This window comes from Coptis chinensis, chromosome 6, assembly GCF_015680905.1.
Source record: "Coptis chinensis isolate HL-2020 chromosome 6, ASM1568090v1, whole genome shotgun sequence".
NCBI classification, from domain to species: Eukaryota; Viridiplantae; Streptophyta; class Magnoliopsida; order Ranunculales; family Ranunculaceae; genus Coptis; species Coptis chinensis.
In genome coordinates, this window is record NC_141461.1 from 48,893,795 (window position 1) to 48,914,472 (window position 20,678).

Sequence of the window (20,678 nt, forward strand, 5' to 3'; positions counted from 1 at the left end):
GATTGAAGTATGAACATTGTTCATAGCTCATATTGAGGTGACCTCAAATAGGTATGAACAAATTAATTGTTCATAACTCATATTTGATATATGAACAGTGATTGTTCATATCTCAAATAGGTATGAATAATAATTGTTCATACTTCAATAAGTGTTCTTACTAATCATACATTATGTTGAGATATGAACAATGATTGTTCATATACCGGGTCATTTTGATTGGGTCGGGCCGTTTGTTATTTCGCTCTAGGAGTATACTTGATTTTTCATCTACCTAAGCCGTTTTTTATTTCGCGTCAAGAATATACTTGACTTTTCATCTACCTCATCCTTGTGAGTGATTATAAAAAAATAGTATTGAGAATTACTTTTTCAACATTTTTGTTCTTGAGAGTCACTCCCTGTCATTAAATCTCCCATTAAAAACCCATCCTGGTGACAATGAAACACATCTGTTCTTCCATACCTCTTAGTCTCTTACAGATAAGTAGATATATAAAGGACAAGACTCTTCCAACCTCTCTTCATCAGATAACATTATTATACCTCTATATGAAGCCAAACAAGGCACCTCCAACGTGTCTTACTCTACAACTGTTATATAATTCACTATATTTTAAGTATAACTTCATTCTTAATATGAAAGAATTTGTGAGGACGGTGATTCTCTAGTAGATCAATATCAGACCGATGTGCATAATATATGCCACGTCCTTAGGCATATCCATTCCTGTCTACCAATCAACCATTCTCAACATGGGGCTTTTTTGTTTTAAATTAAAAAACAAATGTTGAATTTGGTGGGGATTCAAGAAGTTCCACATGTTATAATACCCTCTGCTCCTATGCAAGTTTATGAAAATATTCCAAGGTGGCCTTTAGAAACTCTAGGAGTCGTTTTCTCCTCAGCCATCCACGTGTCCAATGTGCCTTCCTGGTCTCTTAACACAGTACATTTCGTCTATCGGCCACATCTAATAAAAAAAATTGACTTTCGATTTGATCTAATTTCTAACAGTCAAGGATTTGCGAAAAAATAAAAATGAAAAATTCTAGCAGTCAAGGAAGTAGACCTAAAGAATCCACTTACAGCATCACTTCTAATTGGTAGTTCAGCAAGTTAAACTACCATTTTCATGGATCTTGTTATTCTTGCAGGCTTGTAGCCAATAAATTAATTTCAATAACAGATGTTTTATGATCTAAAAACCGTTTATGTAATAAATTAAATTACTTGTGACATTTGGTGTAATTTCTCAACTGTTCATTAACTGTCACAAAGGATCATATTCAGAAAACTCAATCGGTAAAACGAACTATTTTTAGCTTCCAAGAGAGTAAAACATGCCTCACCTTTATAGGTAAGACCTTTATGGAATTTAAAATGGGAGATGAAGATGTTTTTAAGGATTCAGGACACCACTTTTAGCACAAGGAAATTCACTGACTCTTAAGAGGACAAAAGGTATTTTTGATGCAAAGCAGATATCCCAACAACTATAATAAAAGATAGTAATAATATAAAAAGTTCACAGGCATACTGTCAATCATTGAAGAAAATGTTACATGCATATGTTCTACACGGCTTTGATTCTTTGCGGCTCACTTTTATAGGTGTAAGAGTAAGACCTTTATGGAATTTAAAATGGGAGATGAAGATGTTTTTAAGCTAGGATTCAGGACACCACTTTTAGCACTCTATTCTAATGAAATTCACTAACTCTTAAAGAGAACAAAAGCTATTTTTGATGCAAAGCAGATATCCCCACAAAATAAATAAAATATAGTAACTAAAAAGTTCAAAGGCATACTGTCAATCATTGAAGAAAATGTTACATTCATATGTTCTACACGGCTTTGATTCTTTGCATTTTTATATCAGAAAAACAGATACAATACCTTTGTTTCTTATTAAAGACCAGCATCTGCTTATGTGTAACTTCTCTTTCTGCCATGGATAATGATTCAAACCTGTGTAAAGACTCAACAAAAGCTCATTACATGGAAGGAGAAGAAGCAGAAGAAAATGACCCAGAAAGCAATTCTCTGCAGCAGCCACTTCTTAAGAGAAACAGAACACTCTCCTCCAACCCACTAGCCATGGTTGGGTCTAAGGTCTCTCATATGGAGAGCTTGGACTACGAGTATGGTCATCTTATTCCATAAATCAATGCTAATATTCCTTCTTGTAATACTATCATGCTCAAATGATTCTTTTTTCTAATGTCCTTCTTCATGCAGGATCAATGAGAATGATCTCTTCAAGCATGATTGGAGGAGTCGATCAAGAATTGAAGTTCTGCAGTATATTTTCCTAAAATGGACATTGGCTTTTCTTATTGGCCTGCTAACTGGGGTTATTGCCACCCTTATCAACCTTGCAATAGAGAACATTGCTGGATTCAAGCTTCTCGCAGTGGCTCGTTTTGTTGAGGAGAAAAGGTGTGCATGCTTTCTGTAGGATCAGTATTATACTATTATTAAAGCTTTTCAGTAGGGTGTCAACAACTTCATTTTCTTGGTCTTTTTTCTCCGTATAGAAGTTTGAAATGTACATTCTGATGGCTGCTGCAGGTATCTCATGGGTTTCATATATTTCACCGTGGCTAATCTGGTTCTCTCATTAGTAGCGGCTGTTCTTTGTGTGATGTTTGCGCCTACTGCTGCAGGGCCAGGCATACCGGAGATTAAAGCTTATCTCAACGGAGTTGACACACCCAACATGTTCGGTGCTCCTCAATTAGTTGTGAAGGTGAGTTCAGCACTTCCTAGCTTGATTCCAGTTTCTGTCAGCAATTCACGTTTAACTTACGAGAGTTTTCGTTCGTAAGAACTCATGGATGTCCTCAATTAAGGGCTATATCAACTTTGGTTGTCAGGGATTGTGGAGAATAAAAAGTAACTGTTAGTTAAGTTGCATAAATTGTTAAATCCACAAATGGGTTTATTATCAATATGTAATCTAAAAAATAAAACTACTCGAATTGTGGCAAAGGTTTCTCGATAACCATTACTGAGGTAGATTGTAAAAGATCATTTATCAAGGACTTCAAGCATGGTTGGAGGGACAAATTAGGGAAGAAAGTAACTTATCAAATAATGGTTTGGACTATGGACTGATCAGAAAGCAATTTCCGGATAGTGAAATGACTAAATCAAAATAATTTTAGTGGGCAAAAGTTCACCACTATGATAACTTCAGATTTGTGTTTTGTAAAAGCAAGTTTCAGGAGTCCGAAACAATCTCAAACCTGATAAACAAGTACATTTTTATATACGGCTTAAGAAGAAATACACAGCAAAGGATATTGACATTAAATTCAAAAAATGGATAATTAGTTATAGATGATCTCAAAAAACCTTTTCTTACTCATCTTTGCAGATAATTGGAAGCATTTGTGCTGTCTCTGCTGGTCTAGATCTGGGAAAAGAAGGGCCACTGGTGCACATCGGTTCCTGCATTGCTTCCTTGCTAGGCCAAGGTGGACCAGACAAACACCGCTTGAAATGGCGTTGGTTACGTTACTTCAATAACGACAGGGACCGTAGGGATCTGATTACATGTGGAGCAGCTTCAGGTGTATGCGCTGCTTTCCGCTCACCTGTAGGGGGTGTTCTGTTTGCCCTAGAAGAGGTAGCAACATGGTGGAGGAGCGCCCTGCTATGGAGAACTTTCTTCAGCACTGCAGTGGTGGTGGTTGTGCTTAGAGCATTCATGGAGTACTGCAACACCGGGAGCTGTGGCCTGTTTGGGAAAGGAGGCCTTATCATGTTTGATGTGAGTGGTGTTACTGTGACACACCATGCAACTGATCTTGTACCTATCGCTGTGATTGGAGTAATTGGTGGAGTTTTAGGAAGCTTATACAACTATCTTCTCCACAAGGTCCTCAGGCTCTATAATCTCATAAATGAGTAAGGAATCTACTCTCAGGTTACAAACCTCTACTGAACCTCTTTTCAAACAGGTGTGCTTGATAATCACATCATATTTTATTTTCCTCAGGAAGGGAAGAGTGTATAAGATCCTCCTCAGTCTCATTGTCTCTCTGTTTACGTCTGTGTGCCTTTACTGCCTCCCTTTCCTTGTCAGCTGTTCCCCTTGCAATCCTTCCCTCCCTGACTCCACCTGCCCCACCACTGGACGAACTGGCAACTTCAAGCAATTCAATTGCCCATCTGGCTACTATAATGACCTTGCCAGTCTTCTCCACTCTGCCAATGACGACGCTGTCCGCAACATCTTCTCGATCTCCACTCCAACTGAATTCCAGCCAATTTCCCTCATCATTTATTTTGTACTCTATTGCATCTTAGGCCTCTTCACTTTTGGCATTGCTGTACCATCTGGGCTCTTTTTACCGATCATTCTCATGGGATCAGCTTATGGTCGTTTGCTTGGTCTTTTCATGGGTACCTACACGAAAATTGACCAAGGGCTCTACGCTGTTCTTGGTGCTGCATCCCTCATGGCCGGTTCAATGAGGATGACTGTCTCGCTGTGTGTCATTTTCCTAGAGCTCACGAACAACCTCCTCCTACTCCCCATAACCATGTTTGTCCTTCTCATTGCTAAAACCGTAGGGGACAGCTTCAATCCAAGCATATACGAGATCATTCTGCACCTTAAAGGCCTACCTTTCTTGGATGCACACCCAGAACCATGGATGAGGAACCTTACTGTTGGTGAGCTTGCTGACGCCAAATCAGCTGTAGTCACGCTTTGTGGTGTAGAGAAGGTGGCTCGCATTGTTGAAGTCCTGCGAAACACTAAGCACAACGGTTTCCCAGTTGTTGACAAAGGAATAGTGCCACGAGTGAGGCTGCCTGATGGGGCAACAGAACTTCACGGACTGATATTACGAACACACCTAGTTACAGCATTGAGTCAGAAATGGTTTATAACAGAGATGAGACGAACAGAGGAATGGGAAGTGAGGCAGAAATTTACCTCAGTCGACCTGGCAGAGAGAGTAGGAAAGATTGAGGAGGTGGAAGTGACGAAGGATGAGATGGAGATGTTTGTAGATTTGCATCCACTCACCAATACCACACCATACACTGTGGTGGAAAGCATGTCAGTAGCTAAGGCTTTGGTCCTCTTCCGGGAGGTTGGGCTCCGACATTTACTAATTGTACCCAAATATCAAGCAGCCGAGGTGAGTTCTTCAGGAAGTCTCCATATTCTTCACCATGTATAAGATAGCTTCTTGACATTGCATTTTTGACAACTGACAGATACCATTAGTAGTAGAAGACTGCTAGCAGGCAAAGCACCTTGTGGGTTGCATATATGCCACTCACTAAAAGACACTTTGTCTTCATATTCCAAAGATAGTTTTGAGATTCTAAAGAAGTTGGAATCCCCAGAAACATTGCCGTTTAGTGAGTGGCATATATGCAACTCACAAGGCGGGTGCCTTCTAGCATTCCTCTTAGTATCATACAAAATATCAAATATACAGCGATAAAAAAGATCAAGCAGCATAATAGTTAATAAGCCATATTTCATTGTAGCTTCCTTCTGTTCTTTCTTCTTTCTTATTTACTCATCCAAAGGCAGAGTAGGACTGGATTTTGTGGTAAGAAACATGGTACCATAAAAAAAATAGCTACGCCTACTGAGAATGCGAAAGCTATTTCAGTTTTCATAAAAACTATTCTCAGCTCTTCAGATCATTAACACAATACTTAGTTAACAACATGGGTCATTAATTACAAGCTTTGCTCACGTACCTGCATGTTGTACTTTGTAGGTCTGTCCTGTTGTAGGGATCTTGACCAGGCAAGATTTGAGGGCCCACAACATCTTGAATGCATTTCCCCATCTAGCAAAAACTAAAACTAGATGAATGGGGAGGTAAACCAATCACAACCATCAGACAGAAGCAACTCGTATCAATATCTCATACAGCAACATATTGGCTTCTAAAGGTTTTTGTATCAGTGTTACAACCTTTGGAACAGAAAAAAAATTGATACCACATGTAGAGCACTATTCTTTGCAAGTTATAACAATTTTTTGAAACTATTAAGCCGAGAATCCTTTACAAGTTGAGTATAATTCTACTGCTGTTTCTTCTTCTTCTTTCCTGTTTTCTTTTTCTTAAGGCTGACTCCTGGTCCCCGTTTGAACACAGCCAAAACTTCAATGCTGCATCACAGTTCAGTTTCAAATATCACATACAAATATTACCACAGAAAATGTACTTCGTGCATGTAATAAATTGTAAAAATATATTTCTATTAATTCAAATTAGGAAATAATCTGTACTGAGGGCATATAAAAACTAAACGAGAGAGAATATGAAGTTGAACAGTTTTGTTTTGCTGATCTATGAAGAATGATGACATTTTGACATTCCAAAACTTTCCCTGAGGGATTTTAATAGCTCCCCCTGATCATTTTTCTGCAATCTGTCTTTTCTTTGGCTGAGTGGCACAAAGCTGAAATTTGCGGGATGGACGAGCTATTAAAGGGTCTTAATGCTTATAGGCATCTAACCATCTAAAAGACTTTTTTTTAGTAGGCAACAGATTTCGCTGTTGCAACCATGTGTGTGATGGGGTGACCAATGATCCACATGGATACTAAGACATCCAACTAGGTTGATACCCCTAGGGCCTTGGTTCATTTATCCTGTGCCATCCTCCTGATCAAAGCACTAACGTAAGCAAAGTAAACCCAAATAGCAAGAGATAGAGACCCCAACTGGTATCACAATGCTACGTCGTAATGCTAGAACACGAAGGATCCCATGGATAACAATGTCCTCAATTATCATATCCTTCTATAAGCAGAATCCCCCGCTGCCCAGTTAAAGAGAACTTATTTGACTCTGTGAATAGTCTGCACATTTCTTTCCTGATTTCAAAGACCCTCCTATTCTTTCCATCCTCATTGATTATACTATCGCCCTTTGGTATGTGTTTCAACAGCCGCCTAGCATATGCTGAGAGGGGGTGTGACTTGTAAGACAATTCTCAATGAGTGGTTGGCCCAATGTTTGTTGAAAGAGTAAGAAAATATCTCCCGAACATGGTAGAAGACCTTCGAAACATGATATAACAATAGACCACTATTTCTATTATTCAAATTAGTTCATCTTCAAAGACCCACAACTTCCTAAATTTCGGGACAACGAATGGCATTGCATCAAACTAGATCCTGTAACCCACATGCCAATGGTGAACGAGAATAATCTGTACGTAAATAGATGATTTTCCATCATGCTTTAAACTACATGGCTCTGAGTATCAGGAAAAAAATTAAAAGTGGCAAAGTGAAGCGGGGAAGCACATTTTCCGATGGCTCTTCAATTGAGGTGGACAAGTTGCTAAAACTTGAAGCAATAACAAGAAAAAAAATAGTATGGTATTTGAAGGACCATTGAAACAAGGGCGGGGGAATTGTAAATTGTGCAAATAAGTAGAGTATGCTATAATTTTGACATCTCCAACCCATTTCTAATATTTAAGTACAGAGTATCCCTCAACAAAGTTGTTCGACCAAAACACATCCAAAGAATTTGTATCCAATTGTATTTTCCCCCAAATCTTCTGCAAAGGTCTAGACAGTAGAAGTTCTTTATGAAGGTAAGCAAATGTAGAATTTGTAACTTAACTGTATTTTCTCCAATTTCTTTACGACGGTAAAAAAAATTGATGTACATAGTGATTATTCTACTTGGCCTATAATATAGTCAGTTTTGATCATTAATGTACTGGTAACAAAGACATGGAGTAGACACTAATAGGCGTCTTAACATAGGCGGATAGATTTAGATAATTAGTACAATGTGTCTAGTGTAGGTACTACATACAACAGGATCTCTTATCCAACCTTTTACTAATCATACAAAGTAAATCACTGTGAAAAGTAACCAAAAAAGATTAGATGAGTGTCACATTTTCATGTTTTTCAAGGTCCGAAGGAATCTAAACTTAGCTACAAATACAATAATAGTTAAGTTCAAATTATAATAACGCAAAAGATAAAATACTTAAATAATTATGCAAATCAAAACAAAGAATAGTTGTATGGTTGTACTTGTTGGGATATTTGGCCTTTACAACGCCAATGAACATTTATTGCTTATACATGACGATGTTTAATTAAATACACAAATTTTATTATTATGCATACGAGTGACTTTATATCATATGATGAAACCGTAAGTTCCATAGGTAATAGAATTAGACCAATCAAGCATATGAAGAGTTATATGCCGGAGATTTGATTGTATATATTTACCTAGAATGCTCACAGTTAAGGGTGAAGTCGGACGCTTCACTTATACGACTGTAATATACATAACTGTTATATGATAGAATGATGATATCTTAATTATTTGAGTATGACTCTAAGTTTGTATATTGGTGTAGTCACATGACTGATACTGATGGTAGGACTGTCAATGGACCGAGCCAGGCCCGAAGCCCGATTGAATCCGAACCGATAAGATAGGGACTTAGAACTTAAATGTTGTCTGATAAGACTATTGGGCCAGTTATGGAGATACCCCCCCCGGATAACGGCCCGGCCCGAAAACTAAGGTTATTTTTTTAGTTTTTCAAATAAGTACTATTAAATTTGTAACTACTAGTATACATAAAATGTTAAGAGGCTTGATGGATTAGTGTTGTAGTGCCACATATAAGGCTTGGGTTCGAGTCTTACTACACTCTATTTCAGTTTTTTTTATAGAAATAATAAAAAAATACACTATTTACATGTAACCTTATTGGACCTAGGCCAGGCCCGAATCCGATCATGTCCAACGGGACCTAGACCAGGACTTGGACCTTCTAAATGTAATTATAATTTGGACGGGACTTGGACATAGGTGAGTCCTGATTGGACCTAGGCCAGGCCCGAATCCGATCATGTCCAACGGGACCTAGACCGGGACTTGGACCTTCTAAATGTAAATATAATTTGGACAGGATTTGGACATAGGTGAGTCATGTTCAAGTCCGGCCCGTTGACAGCCCTAACTGAGGGGATCGAAGTGAGAACACACTAAAAACTCACTGTTAAGGTTAGTATACATATCTCACTCTACCAATTATTCTCTAGACTTGAGGAATTGTAAAAATTCATTATGTCTCAAATTTATTGTTTTGAGATGTTAAAAAGTAATATCTATACATAGACTATACTTGACGTTTTGGGTAATGAATACAGGATGTCTTGAATCACGAATTCCAATAACGGATCCACCACTCTATGGAGTTATGTATTAGGAAATTGTGACATACCTAATTGAGCTCAAACCCTGCCGGTATAAGAAATAGTTTCTTAGTGCTCAATTGATATTGAAAGTCAATTAGACATGGGTGTGCCAGTGAAGAACAAATTTTCAATGGTCTAATTGTGAATACAAGTGAGGTGGAGGGACTTAGATTTAAATAATGGTAGAAAAGGTCTTTCTTGATAATTCTATGGGCCTTATTGTGAATATGGATTTGTTAATGGGCACTTTCCACATTAAATAAAGATATATTAAAAATATTTTAGTATATCACTTGTACTTGTATGACAAAGACTTAACCTCTTTAAGATAAGACTTGGAATCCTAAGTGGATCCCACTACACACATACTATGTTGTATGGGTACGGGTACGAGTGTTGGGTTTGGCCATGGGTATGGGTACGAGTGTCGGGTTTGGACACGGGTACGGCGATTCGGAATTTCGGACACGGCGAGGTCTGAAAATCAAGACACAGGGACACAGCTAATATTCTAATTTAATATTATATTTTTTTAAAACATAAATTATTTGAAATAGAAAAAAAAAAAAAAAAAATATATATATATATATATATATATATATATATATATAGATTTTGATAAAGCCCATTAGCCATTTTAAACCGTTTTTGCTAAGTTTAGATCTTGAATATAACCCATTCCAAAAAAGCCCAAATCCACATTGTTTACTAAAAGCCCCATTTAATCCTATCTATGGAAGAAAGAAACAAAAGAGCCCAAGCCCACATCACTTATTAAAAGCCCACTTCTTAATTGTCTTAAAGAAACCCTAGATATTGGTTGCAGCCGTCATAGAATAAGATGGTGTACAGCCGACAACACAATCCACCACTCGACGAATTCTCGGATTAGTCTACTCCATTTCTCGCTTTCTTTCCTTCTTTCTTAATCTTTTTTTTTTTTTTGAAACTTGAGAATAGATTCGAATGGAAAATCTGTGTCGCGTCGGTCGTCGGTGTCGGTGTCAACACGACACGGGACACGCCAGAATAATAGGTGTACCCATGCAACACAACACACATACTACGTATTCTCAAAATTTCTCTATATGAGATAATGACTTTTTGGTGAAAAGGATCATTAGTCTTTCCAGGAAAAGTACAACTAAAAGTAGAAAAAAGCAAAAGTGTTTTGTGATGTGTTGTATGGTGAATACTACTAGAAAGCTGAAGACTCACTTTTTGGATTCAGTTTTGGAAATCTTTTCTTTATTGTCAATCTCCAATTTCGAATTTGAAGGTATTTTTCTTTTAATTCCTTTTTGATAAAAAATAAATAACATGTTAAAGATCTAGGATTAATTATTTCCTAACAGTACCTTTGGGTACCCGGGAAAAAATTGAAACCATGGGCTTTCTCCAAACGCCATGTACTAGATAACAACAACCTGCAATCCTGTTCAGTAGTTATTTCAATACAATCTTAGAAGGTTAATATGAAAATAGAAATGAAATAATCGTGCTCAAAGAAGCTCCTCATAATTATTAAGTTTCAATGTGAAATCATGGCAAATTTGTAGTTACAAAAGAGTGAAACGACAGAACTACCTCCTTAAAACTATCCCATCCACAACTTATATAGATAAGTGTTTTAGGCAACGATCCAGTCCTCTCCCAAGCTGTTTTGCTTTCTACATGGACAGAAGCTTCTCTTTCACGTAATATCCATGGTCTTTTTTCATCTTTATCCTTTAAGAATGAACTGAAGTAGGACAAAAAAAGTACATCATTGCCCTCATCTTCAATCACATACATATATTCTAGAGTAAAAATACACATATTTGTCGTCTGCCACAGTCAAATTGGGAATGAACAGTGAAGAAAGGGTTACCTTTCAAATGTTTTAGCTTTGAGTTTAGATGATGGTAATGTCTGTAATGCATCAATTAGGGATGGGTCCAACCCTTTTCTAGGAGGATCTACCACAACCACATCTGATCCCGCAAGCCAAGAAAGTGGTTCCTGAGATCATCAAAAAAAAATTCATCATTTCATATTATGCCTAAAGCTATTTAAAATGTAATCTTTGTTTGGCCAGGAAATCCACCATTACTTTCCAGGCGTTTTTAGAAATTACCAAAACTATACGCTGTTAGAGTTCTAAGGGACATCTCCCGAGGGATTGTAGGGCGCAAGCTCCACCAGGCTTATTTCATTATGTGCGGGTGATCCATTAGGGGTTCTTTATTGTAGATCCTATTATTTTCTTATACATATTCAAGTGATACAAGGCTGAAACTAAGGCCGTATCCTCTTTTTCATCTCTCTTCTTTCCAGATTTCTTCTCCATTAACAATAATATAATTTTACTTACACACACAGGAAAATAAAAGAATTGTCAAGTTTGCAGTTACTCCATATATATCGATCTCTAGAGCAATGAGTGATAATAGACACATGTTCAAGTTACCATGAAGACTTCTATCTTATTCTAGTCGATGGGAAGGTATTAAAAGACCTCTATTTGTGAAAAGGAGCCATTTCAATGTGGAGGTGATGGACCGTAGTCAATTTAAACAAACCCCTTCTGTTCTTATGTCAAGGTGTTTGGGGAGTTGAATGGTCTTTCTTCTGAAGATCATTTATCGAGTGTCTTTTAATGCGTTGGCGAGAGATGGGCAACACAAGTGCTGGATGCATGTTCGAGTCCATCATGAAAAGACTCGTGTCCGACAATTCACATTTTATTTGTTCTTTCTATTATTCAAGACATTGATTAGCTTTGTGCATACCCTTTGTAATACACAAAATGTGGGATTAGTCAGTAATAAAATGCCGGGTTCCCTGAGTCCCTAACTGAAGATGCATCCTAGTACACTCCATAATATGATACAAAACAACCATACCGGCTCTATTTATTTGAAATAGTACCAATCAAATAAACTCCAAGTTACATTGACACGGGTATCCAACACATATACGAAGTCTCTAACAGGGCGAAACATAAAAATTTGAGGTATATGAACATACAATATCTGTCCGTGTGTGTCCGACACAGACACGTGGATACGAATCCTTCATGGATTATATTTGAAATATGGCATGTCCATGTAACATAGAATAAACTGAACGTAATGTCAAGTCTACAAATCCTATGTTTAGATTTGTATATTTTGTTTCTTCATCTTGGATAGGTTATAATAACCTCCCTTCTATTATTATGTACACCTTTTTCAATGCTAGATGCAAGATCTCCAAAATACGAGTTAAACAAGCAATAGGAAGTTAGGAGCACTAACAATTGAGGTGTCTGCTTGGTGCCAGCTGATGCTGCTGTCTACAGATTTAGGTAAGCGGCTGACTGTCTTTTCAAAAGATAACTTCGACTCTTTGTTGATCTCAACACACTTAACAGACCTACAAATTATGAAAGATTTATCGACTTACGTGACATATTTTAGTAAAAATTGAAACTTGAAATTGCAAAAACATCAGATTAAAGTTATTTGAGCAATTGCCTGCATTTTCTAGCAACAGCTAATGATAACCCAATGACACCAGCTCCTGCATACAAATCAGTAACAGTTGCACCATATGGAACATACGTTTGTAACTTCCGGAGCAAGGAATCAAAAGCCTGCAAAGATCGAGTTAATTAAATATTCAAGAACAATAAGATCAGTTGTTTTTAGCACATCGAATAATTTCATTGGGAAAGATAGACTCTGCAAAGTGCCCAGTAGACCTGAAAGGGGAAGGGTTACAGACAATCAGGTACCTTTGTCAATTTTTAGACGAGGTCACACTGGAAAAAGTTTTTCTACTAGACATATTAAAAGTATGGATCATATCCGTAATTTGATTGTTCCAGAACATTATAAGTATCAAAGCCATTGATGACAAATCAATCAATGCAACTAAGAACAGAAATTTGGCATACCCGTGTATTTGCTTGACCAAAGCTAGATGGAGCCAAAGAAATGTCAATCCCACCAACATGTTCCCAAAAGTCTCTTTCTCCTAATAAATGCCTCCACCTATTTCCAAAAATTATCTGCATGATTGATAGAAACTTTAACGTTATAGTACCTTCACATGACCAACAAATTTCAGAAACGTGCAAATTTGCACAAAATCTACCAATGCCAAAAGTTAAGAAAGATGATATATTTTCTTTGTTAGATATATGGGAAATATATAAAAATGCAGCAAGGAATGCTCAACTAAAGGTTAAACTAAGCTAAATGACATACTACACAAGGGCCTCTAGCTCAATTGGTTGTGTACCCCTCTCCTCATGGGAGAGGTTGCAAGTTCGAATCCCACCAAGTGTTGGTTGGGATTTCTTTCTTGTGTAATTATGTGATGGGCCTTTGGGCTAGAGACAAGGTGTTGCTACGATGGGTGGACCAATGAGCGAAAGCAAGTCTTCATGGACAAGGTGGAGGCGGTTGGGTCTACTCAAAATGGTGCATCGGTGAGAGCCTTCGGGCTAGATTCCCTTTGGGATTGATGAGCCTTCGGGCAATGTAAGCCATTAGGATTTGATATTAGCATAAACATTTTGAAGAAACCCTCCCTTGTAAAAACTTGATAGAACCCTACAATGCGGACCCCCCTCCCCCAGCCAGTATCTTGAAGCTTGAAGTGTGTCACATGTATGCCAAAGCAGCACGAATATGTGGATGAAGGGTTCCATCAAAGTACTGCTCTAATCTAAGTACATGTACCTCAAGGGGAAGGCAGCTCAATAGTAAAGGTGGAGATGGTAGCTATTCAGAGCGGGATACAAATATGTTTAAAGGTAAGATATCCAAGGGTTGAGATAGTGTTAGAATCACTTGGGGCAATCCATATCATCGTGAGAAAGAAGGCTATACCATGGCTGTGCTGGAACATTGTCTATCCTAGTTACAGAGCCAACTGGAAAGAGTTACTTATACGGTTATACCCTGTCTATCGGGAGTACAATAGGCCCATTTAACTATTTTCCATGTCAAAAGAGGATCACTGGGAAGACAAATAGCATATAATATATTGTAGGAGATAGTCATCGACAGTTTTGTCTTGTTTTGTATATACTTCCTTATCCATTCTTCAAACATTCCATGAGAGTTTAATTAGGATTTCAAATACATAAAAAATATTAAAAGATACAGAAGACCTGAAATTAGCAGGACACAGATCACTGATGTTAATGGGTAAACCAAAAACGCAACAACGCAAGCATGTATGGGTAAAATGGAAACCCAAGAAACTATTTTTCTCCCAGTAACATATGTTATCGAAGCACAAATTAATGAATTATAGGTGAATGAATATTAATATGGTTTAAGGTTAAACATTAAATTTGAGACGAAAAACAAATCAGTGTTTATGGCTTACATTGTTACTTGAGGTTTGAAAGTTAACCCACACAGAATGAACTATATGGAAACTGCTTCTTGGTCCACCATTTCTCCATAAGAACTGCAAAGCATCGTATAAAAGGTTCACTTAGTTATGAGAAACTCCGATTGACCGATCGGATGCGAAACCTGAGGCTTCATGCAGAAGATCCATAAAACATCCAACTGTTCGCAAGAAAAACTAAAATCAGAACTCAGGGAAACTAGACTTACATTGGCTAAGGCATTCAACTTCTCTGAACTGGGTGAATTCCCATTTCTTGAATTCCAAACCAAGGAAGCCTGTACTTTACCTGGAGCGGAAAAATAAGCTTATGTACTCTCCTATAATCAGTATATCCAAGTATTGATTTGTTACCATTAACAATCCAAAAAAATAACGATATCCAATACCACAAAAACATGAATCTCTTCTCTATATTATAATCAATGTCGAGAAATATTTTCAGTAAAGCCATGCGTTTTATATTCTTCCTTTGATTCTTAACTTAATCTAGCTTGGAGCCAAACAAACTGAAGTAACGGAATTTTTTCTGCAGTTTGTCTACTAACCTTGTCGGTACCTTTCTGCAGCTGGAAGTGATGTACTATATGTCGTCACCGCCATCTGCAAACACCTCATATCCCCATTAGACTCTTAAGTAATAATTTTACAAGGGTAATTATAATACAAATCATTTCAAGACAAATACTATTACAAACCTGGACATATCTCAATTCACCAGTGCCCTCATCTTCATCATATGGCTCAACACCACATTCGACAATGCCTAACAAAAATAGAAGAATAAAACACTACATTTAAAACAAAATTCAATATAACAAACATATAAACTACCTTGTTTTAGGAGTTCCATGGCCGCATTAATGTTTGGATGATGAGCTGCACGAAAATTTAAGTAAAAATTTAATAATAAAGACAAACTTCAAAAATCTAAGTAACAATGTATTGCCTGGCTGACCTCTACAAAAAGGGATATCAACAACATTATGAGAACCCTCTCTATATAAACCAATCCAAGGGTTTACCGATGAACCTCGTACCGCCAATTTTGCACGACACCGCCAACCATACTTTTTTTTTTTTAAATGTACACAAACAAAAACACATATCTTAGTATCAAATACAAACATACATTTTTTTTTTATAAGGACAATAATTTTGAAAAATTAAAGTTTAGGACATACCAATCTACAAGAATCAAAAGTGAAGCCTGTAAGACCGAGATTCTTGAAAAACTCAGTGGCTTCATCGAGAATTATTGGACGGTGGAGATCAAACTCATGTGTGCAACCTGAACACCTGCAGTAATAAAACAAATAAGGTCAAAGTTTATTAGTGGATAAGTATATATAGTAAAAACAATGAGGAGAGAGAAAGTCACGATTGGAAGTGTTGGCACTGGAGAGCGCAATTTAGTGGAGTTGCGGTTTCGACTATAGGGGGAGCTGATTGGGTGCACGTGGGGGTTAGGCGAAATGATTTGAGCTGAGGAGGAAGTGAAGTGAGGAAGGAGAGGGCCATTTGTTTGGGAGTGATTTGAGGAAGGCGGGAATAGACTAGTGGAATAGTGGGATAAGTCTGTTAGAGATTAAAGAGAGAGAGAGGGGCCCACCGTCCACGTGTGCATCAGTAGTGCCACCTCAATTTGCATTGAGATAGACACATCGGGCTCCGCATCGAGAGGGCGAGTCTTAACTATAACATACGAGTATTATGATTTTTTGAATTCTAGTTATAATCTAAAAAATAATATAAAAACATTAGGAGAGGTTGAATATAATTTGAATGAGGTAAATGAGATTTTCTAAATTATTTTAAATAATATGAAACTAATTCTAATTTCAATAAAGTGAAAGAGTTTTTGATAAATTATTTAAAAATGAGGGAATTGATTAGAATAATTAAAAGAGGTGGTTCTAAAATCATAAAATAGAGAGATTACAAATACACAATTCGGTTGAGAAATTTTCCTCCTAAAAATCCGGCTATCATATAGTGTAGAGATGCATAATAAAAACGGGAGGCGGTATTGACACCCCACTTTACGGGCTCTTTTGAATGATATATGACATATCATTTATTTTTTCAAGAGAAAAATGGATGATATATGATATATGACATATATCATTCAAAAATGGTGCTAGTCCCCTAAAGTGTCAATACCGCACCCCATAATAAAAAGAGATTTTCAGAGTTGACTTCAACGAATTCTAACACATGCATAAAAAGAGAAGTCAATATATCTATCTAATAAAAAGCAATGGTGTGAAGCCCACAGATACTCCATCCAATGGTTGTCATTGTCTTTTCTAAGTTGTGACATGGCAGATCCAAGTGTTTGGAAAGTTTGTGTAATTTTGTTAAGTGTAATCAATGCTATGGGATCTATCTAAAAATCAACCAAAAGTCAACAATTGCAAATTTGGACTTATAAATTGTTAGGAAAGCCCATAAAGCTTATTAGCGCTCCAATTGATTTGGGCTTATAGATAATGGGTAATTGGGATGGCCTTGCGGTGTATTTATAAATTGAGTTGTTTACCGGGTCTTGTGCAAATATATTTTACGCTAAGATGCATGTAGACCTTTCGCGACGGCTGGCGCGATGAGTTGTCGGGGGGTAATGCAGCAGCGTCGAGGTCTCAGGTCGATCAGTATGCACGGGCATACCCTAGTATCTAACAAAATAGGAAAGTGTGGGGCCCAAAAATTCCTATCCAATGGTAGATAATCATTCTCACCAAAATATGACTTGGCGTATGGAGAGTTTGTGCAATTTTGTTAAGTACAATTAATATCATGGGATTTATTCAAAATTCAGCCAAAAGTCAACAATTGCGGCTAGGCTTATAAACTGTTGGGCCTCCAAATTTGACATGGTACTGCACAATTGGCTTGCCCAATTGATACTATTGGGCTTATGGATAATGGGTAATTAGGCTGGCCTTGTGCCGAAGGCGCGACGAGTTGTTTCGAGCCAAAAGCGCGGCTAGCCTTGCGCCAAAGGCACGACGTGTTGTTTGTGCCAAAAGTGCGCTTACGCCTCAACAAGTTGTCGGGATAGCGACGCAGGCGCATCGAGATCTCGCGGCCGTAAGCAATGGCATACCCTAGTCATCTAACTTTTTTAAAGAAAATGAGGGTTTCAACAGTGAATTCATCACGCCATTAATTTTTTTTCCAATTTTGTCCCTTTCCAAACACGAATATTATAGCTCATACCATTTGTTTATTTTATTCTTTTATTGTCTTTTGCAGGGGTAAAATGGTAGTTTCACGTCCAGAAATTAATGAAAAATAAAATAAAATCGGAGATTGTTAACGTGGCAAAGACACGTACAAAGAGACTAGTATATCTACTATATATATACTAAAAATATACTAAAACAGAGACCTTTAAAGGAGGATTTTCTCTCTCCTATGTGTCACTCTAATATGAGAGTTAGATTTTTCTCTATCCTATGTGGCACTATAATATGAAAGATAGTATTTTCTAATAGCCTACACAATCCCTACATTGAACCTCTTTGGAGAGTTTGAGTGTATTTCTAATTCTTATATTTGGAGCTCTTTGGAGAGTTTGAGTGTATTTCTAATTCTTATATTTGGAGAGTTTGAGTGTATTGTCAATTCTTATATATTTGATAAAATAAAAAATAAAAAAATTTGCTAAAAAATAGGTGATTTGTATAATGTAATTTCATATTACTTAATCAAACACTTTTATTGTTATAATTTTTATATATTTGATCAAATAAAAAATTGCTAAAAATATAAGTGATTTGTAGAAACTAATTCCATATTACAAATCATACAATTCTAGTGTCTATGAGACTATGATAAAACACCGACTTATTTCGAATATATCTTTAACGCGTAACAATTATACTAAAAATAACATCACAAAATATATAATAGAAAATAAATAAAAAAAAATAATAACGACAAAGCAATAATGACAAATATTTTAAAATATGTATAATATTGAATGAAACTAACGTAAAAAAAAAAAAAAAACACAATTAATGGGGAACCAAAAACTGGATGCAAATGTATCGAACTAACCTCAAATAATATTTAACGGAAAATCGGAAACTGGATACAAATACAAGCATTAAACTAATCTTAAAAATTAATTAATAGAAAATCGGAATATGGATACAACTACATTAAACTAACCTCAAAGAATAATTAACATAAAATCAAAACTTGGATGCAAATACATCAAACTAACATTAAAAAATAATTGTCATAAAATCGGAAACTGGATGTAAATACATTGAGCTAACCCTCAAAGATTAAATTAACAGGAAATCGGAAATTGAATACAACTGCATTGAACTAACCTCAAAGAAAAATTAATTATAAATTAGAAACATAATGCAAATGCGTGAAACTAATCTTAAAAAATAATTAACGGGAAATCAGAAACTATATGCAAATACAACTTTATCAAATAATAAACGAGAAATCAGAAACTGGATGCAAATACATTAAATTAATCTCACAGAATAATTAACGGGAAATCAAAAATTGGATGCAAATGCATCGAACTGACCTTGAAGAACAATTAACAGGAAATTGAAAATTGGATGCAAATGTATTCAACTAACCAAAAAAAATAATTAACGATAAATCAGAAACTGGATGCAACGGCATTGAATTGATCTCAAAAAATAAATAACGAGAATTGGAAATTGGATGCAACTACATTAAACTAACCTCAAAATATAAATAACGGAAAATCAGAAACTGGATGCAAATGCATTGAACTAACCTCAAAACATAGTTGGGTTATATGTTGTGGGAATGTCTCGATAAATATAGTTTTGTATTTAAAATTGTGTTTATCTTATCTCTTTTCGTATTCAAGTAGTTTCAATATATATGAACTTCGCTTTATTAGGCAATCTCACAAAACATTAATCAAACTTCTATTATTAAACAACAAAATGAAGTTGAAGGATTTTATCAAATGCAAGTTTTTTTTTTAATGGAGAGTGAGGTTTTCAAGTTATAAGAAATTTGGTTTAGTGATAAATATAATATTAATATATAATAGTTCTGCATATTTGCAAATATTTTTCAGAATAATTAATATAACAACACCCGTTCGTAGATAATCTTTGAAGATCGATTCCATATAGTGAGTCATGCATAATTTAAAGAATAATTAACTGGAAATCGAAAACTGAATAATCTTCGATGATCCCACATAGTAAATTAAGCATAATTTACTTTTTATGTCATGTTTGCAATGACACTACAGATGGATCAGTAGAACTTGGTATTACACACCACATTAGATAATTATAAAGAAATCGAAAACTGGATTCAAATACATAACTGAGCTCAAAGAGTAATTAACGGGAAATTAGAAACTTTATACAAATTGCATTAAACTAACGATGATGAGAATAATTAATGGGAAATTAGAAATTGGATGCAAAATATTTGAAAAATACTTTGAAAAAATCGGAAATAGTATGCAAATACATCAAACAAACCTCAAATAATAATTAATGGGAAACCAAAAACTTGATGCAAATGCATTGAACTTAACTCAAAAAATAATAAACAAAAAATAAAAAACTGAATGCAACTGCATTGAACTAACCTCATAGAATAATTGGTGGGAAATTGGAAACTAAATGCAAATGCATTGAATAACCTCAAAGAATAGTTAACGGGAAATCAGAAACCGGATATAATTATATCGAACTAACCTCAAAGCATAAATAATCATAAACTAGATGCAGATGCATTGAACTAACCTTAAAGAGTTATTAACGGGAAATTGAAAACTTGATCCAAATGCAATGAAGTAATCTCAAAGACTAATTAACTTAAACATTGAAAAATGGATGAAACCCGACTTGAACTAACCTTAATGAATAATTAACGGGAAATTATAAATTTGATGTAACTGCATTGAACTAACCTCAAAAAATAATTAATGGGAAATTGGAAACTTGATGCAAATGCATTGAACTAATCTCAAAAAACAATTAACATAAAATCGGAAATCGGATGCAACTGCATTGAACTAACC

General features: G+C 36.0%; 2 protein-coding genes across 3 annotated transcripts; one reads left to right on the forward strand and one right to left on the reverse strand.

Annotated features, from left to right (window-relative positions):
* The first annotated feature begins 1,716 nt into the window (after positions 1-1,716).
* On the forward strand, positions 1,717-6,085 carry LOC147493365 (chloride channel protein CLC-b-like). Its single transcript, XM_086565243.1, has 6 exons — positions 1,717-2,144; positions 2,242-2,442; positions 2,575-2,752; positions 3,383-3,915; positions 4,007-5,159; positions 5,757-6,085. Exons 1-6 carry the CDS (start codon positions 1,843-1,845, stop codon positions 5,850-5,852), a joined length of 2,463 nt encoding a protein of 820 aa, XP_086421369.1. The 5' UTR covers positions 1,717-1,842; the 3' UTR covers positions 5,853-6,085.
* LOC147493366 (S-adenosyl-L-methionine-dependent methyltransferases superfamily protein) lies at positions 5,886-16,247 on the reverse strand. 2 transcript variants are annotated; one of them, XR_015198212.1, is made up of 15 exons: positions 16,008-16,247; positions 15,811-15,925; positions 15,585-15,696; positions 15,461-15,505; positions 15,325-15,392; positions 15,175-15,229; positions 14,836-14,915; positions 14,600-14,683; positions 13,155-13,268; positions 12,733-12,851; positions 12,514-12,631; positions 11,106-11,236; positions 10,823-10,976; positions 10,594-10,662; positions 5,886-6,154 (listed from the first exon to the last, which is right to left on the reverse strand). XR_015198212.1 is itself a non-coding variant. In XM_086565244.1 (15 exons), the coding sequence occupies exons 1-15, from the start codon at positions 16,145-16,147 to the stop codon at positions 6,067-6,069; spliced, it is 1,500 nt and encodes a 499-aa protein (XP_086421370.1). In that variant the 5' UTR covers positions 16,148-16,241; the 3' UTR covers positions 5,886-6,066. The 2 variants fall into 2 exon arrangements, 1 of the variants encoding a protein (XP_086421370.1); XM_086565244.1 differs by having other exon boundaries at positions 10,594-10,670; positions 16,008-16,241.
* Between the last annotated feature and the right edge of the window lie 4,431 nt (positions 16,248-20,678).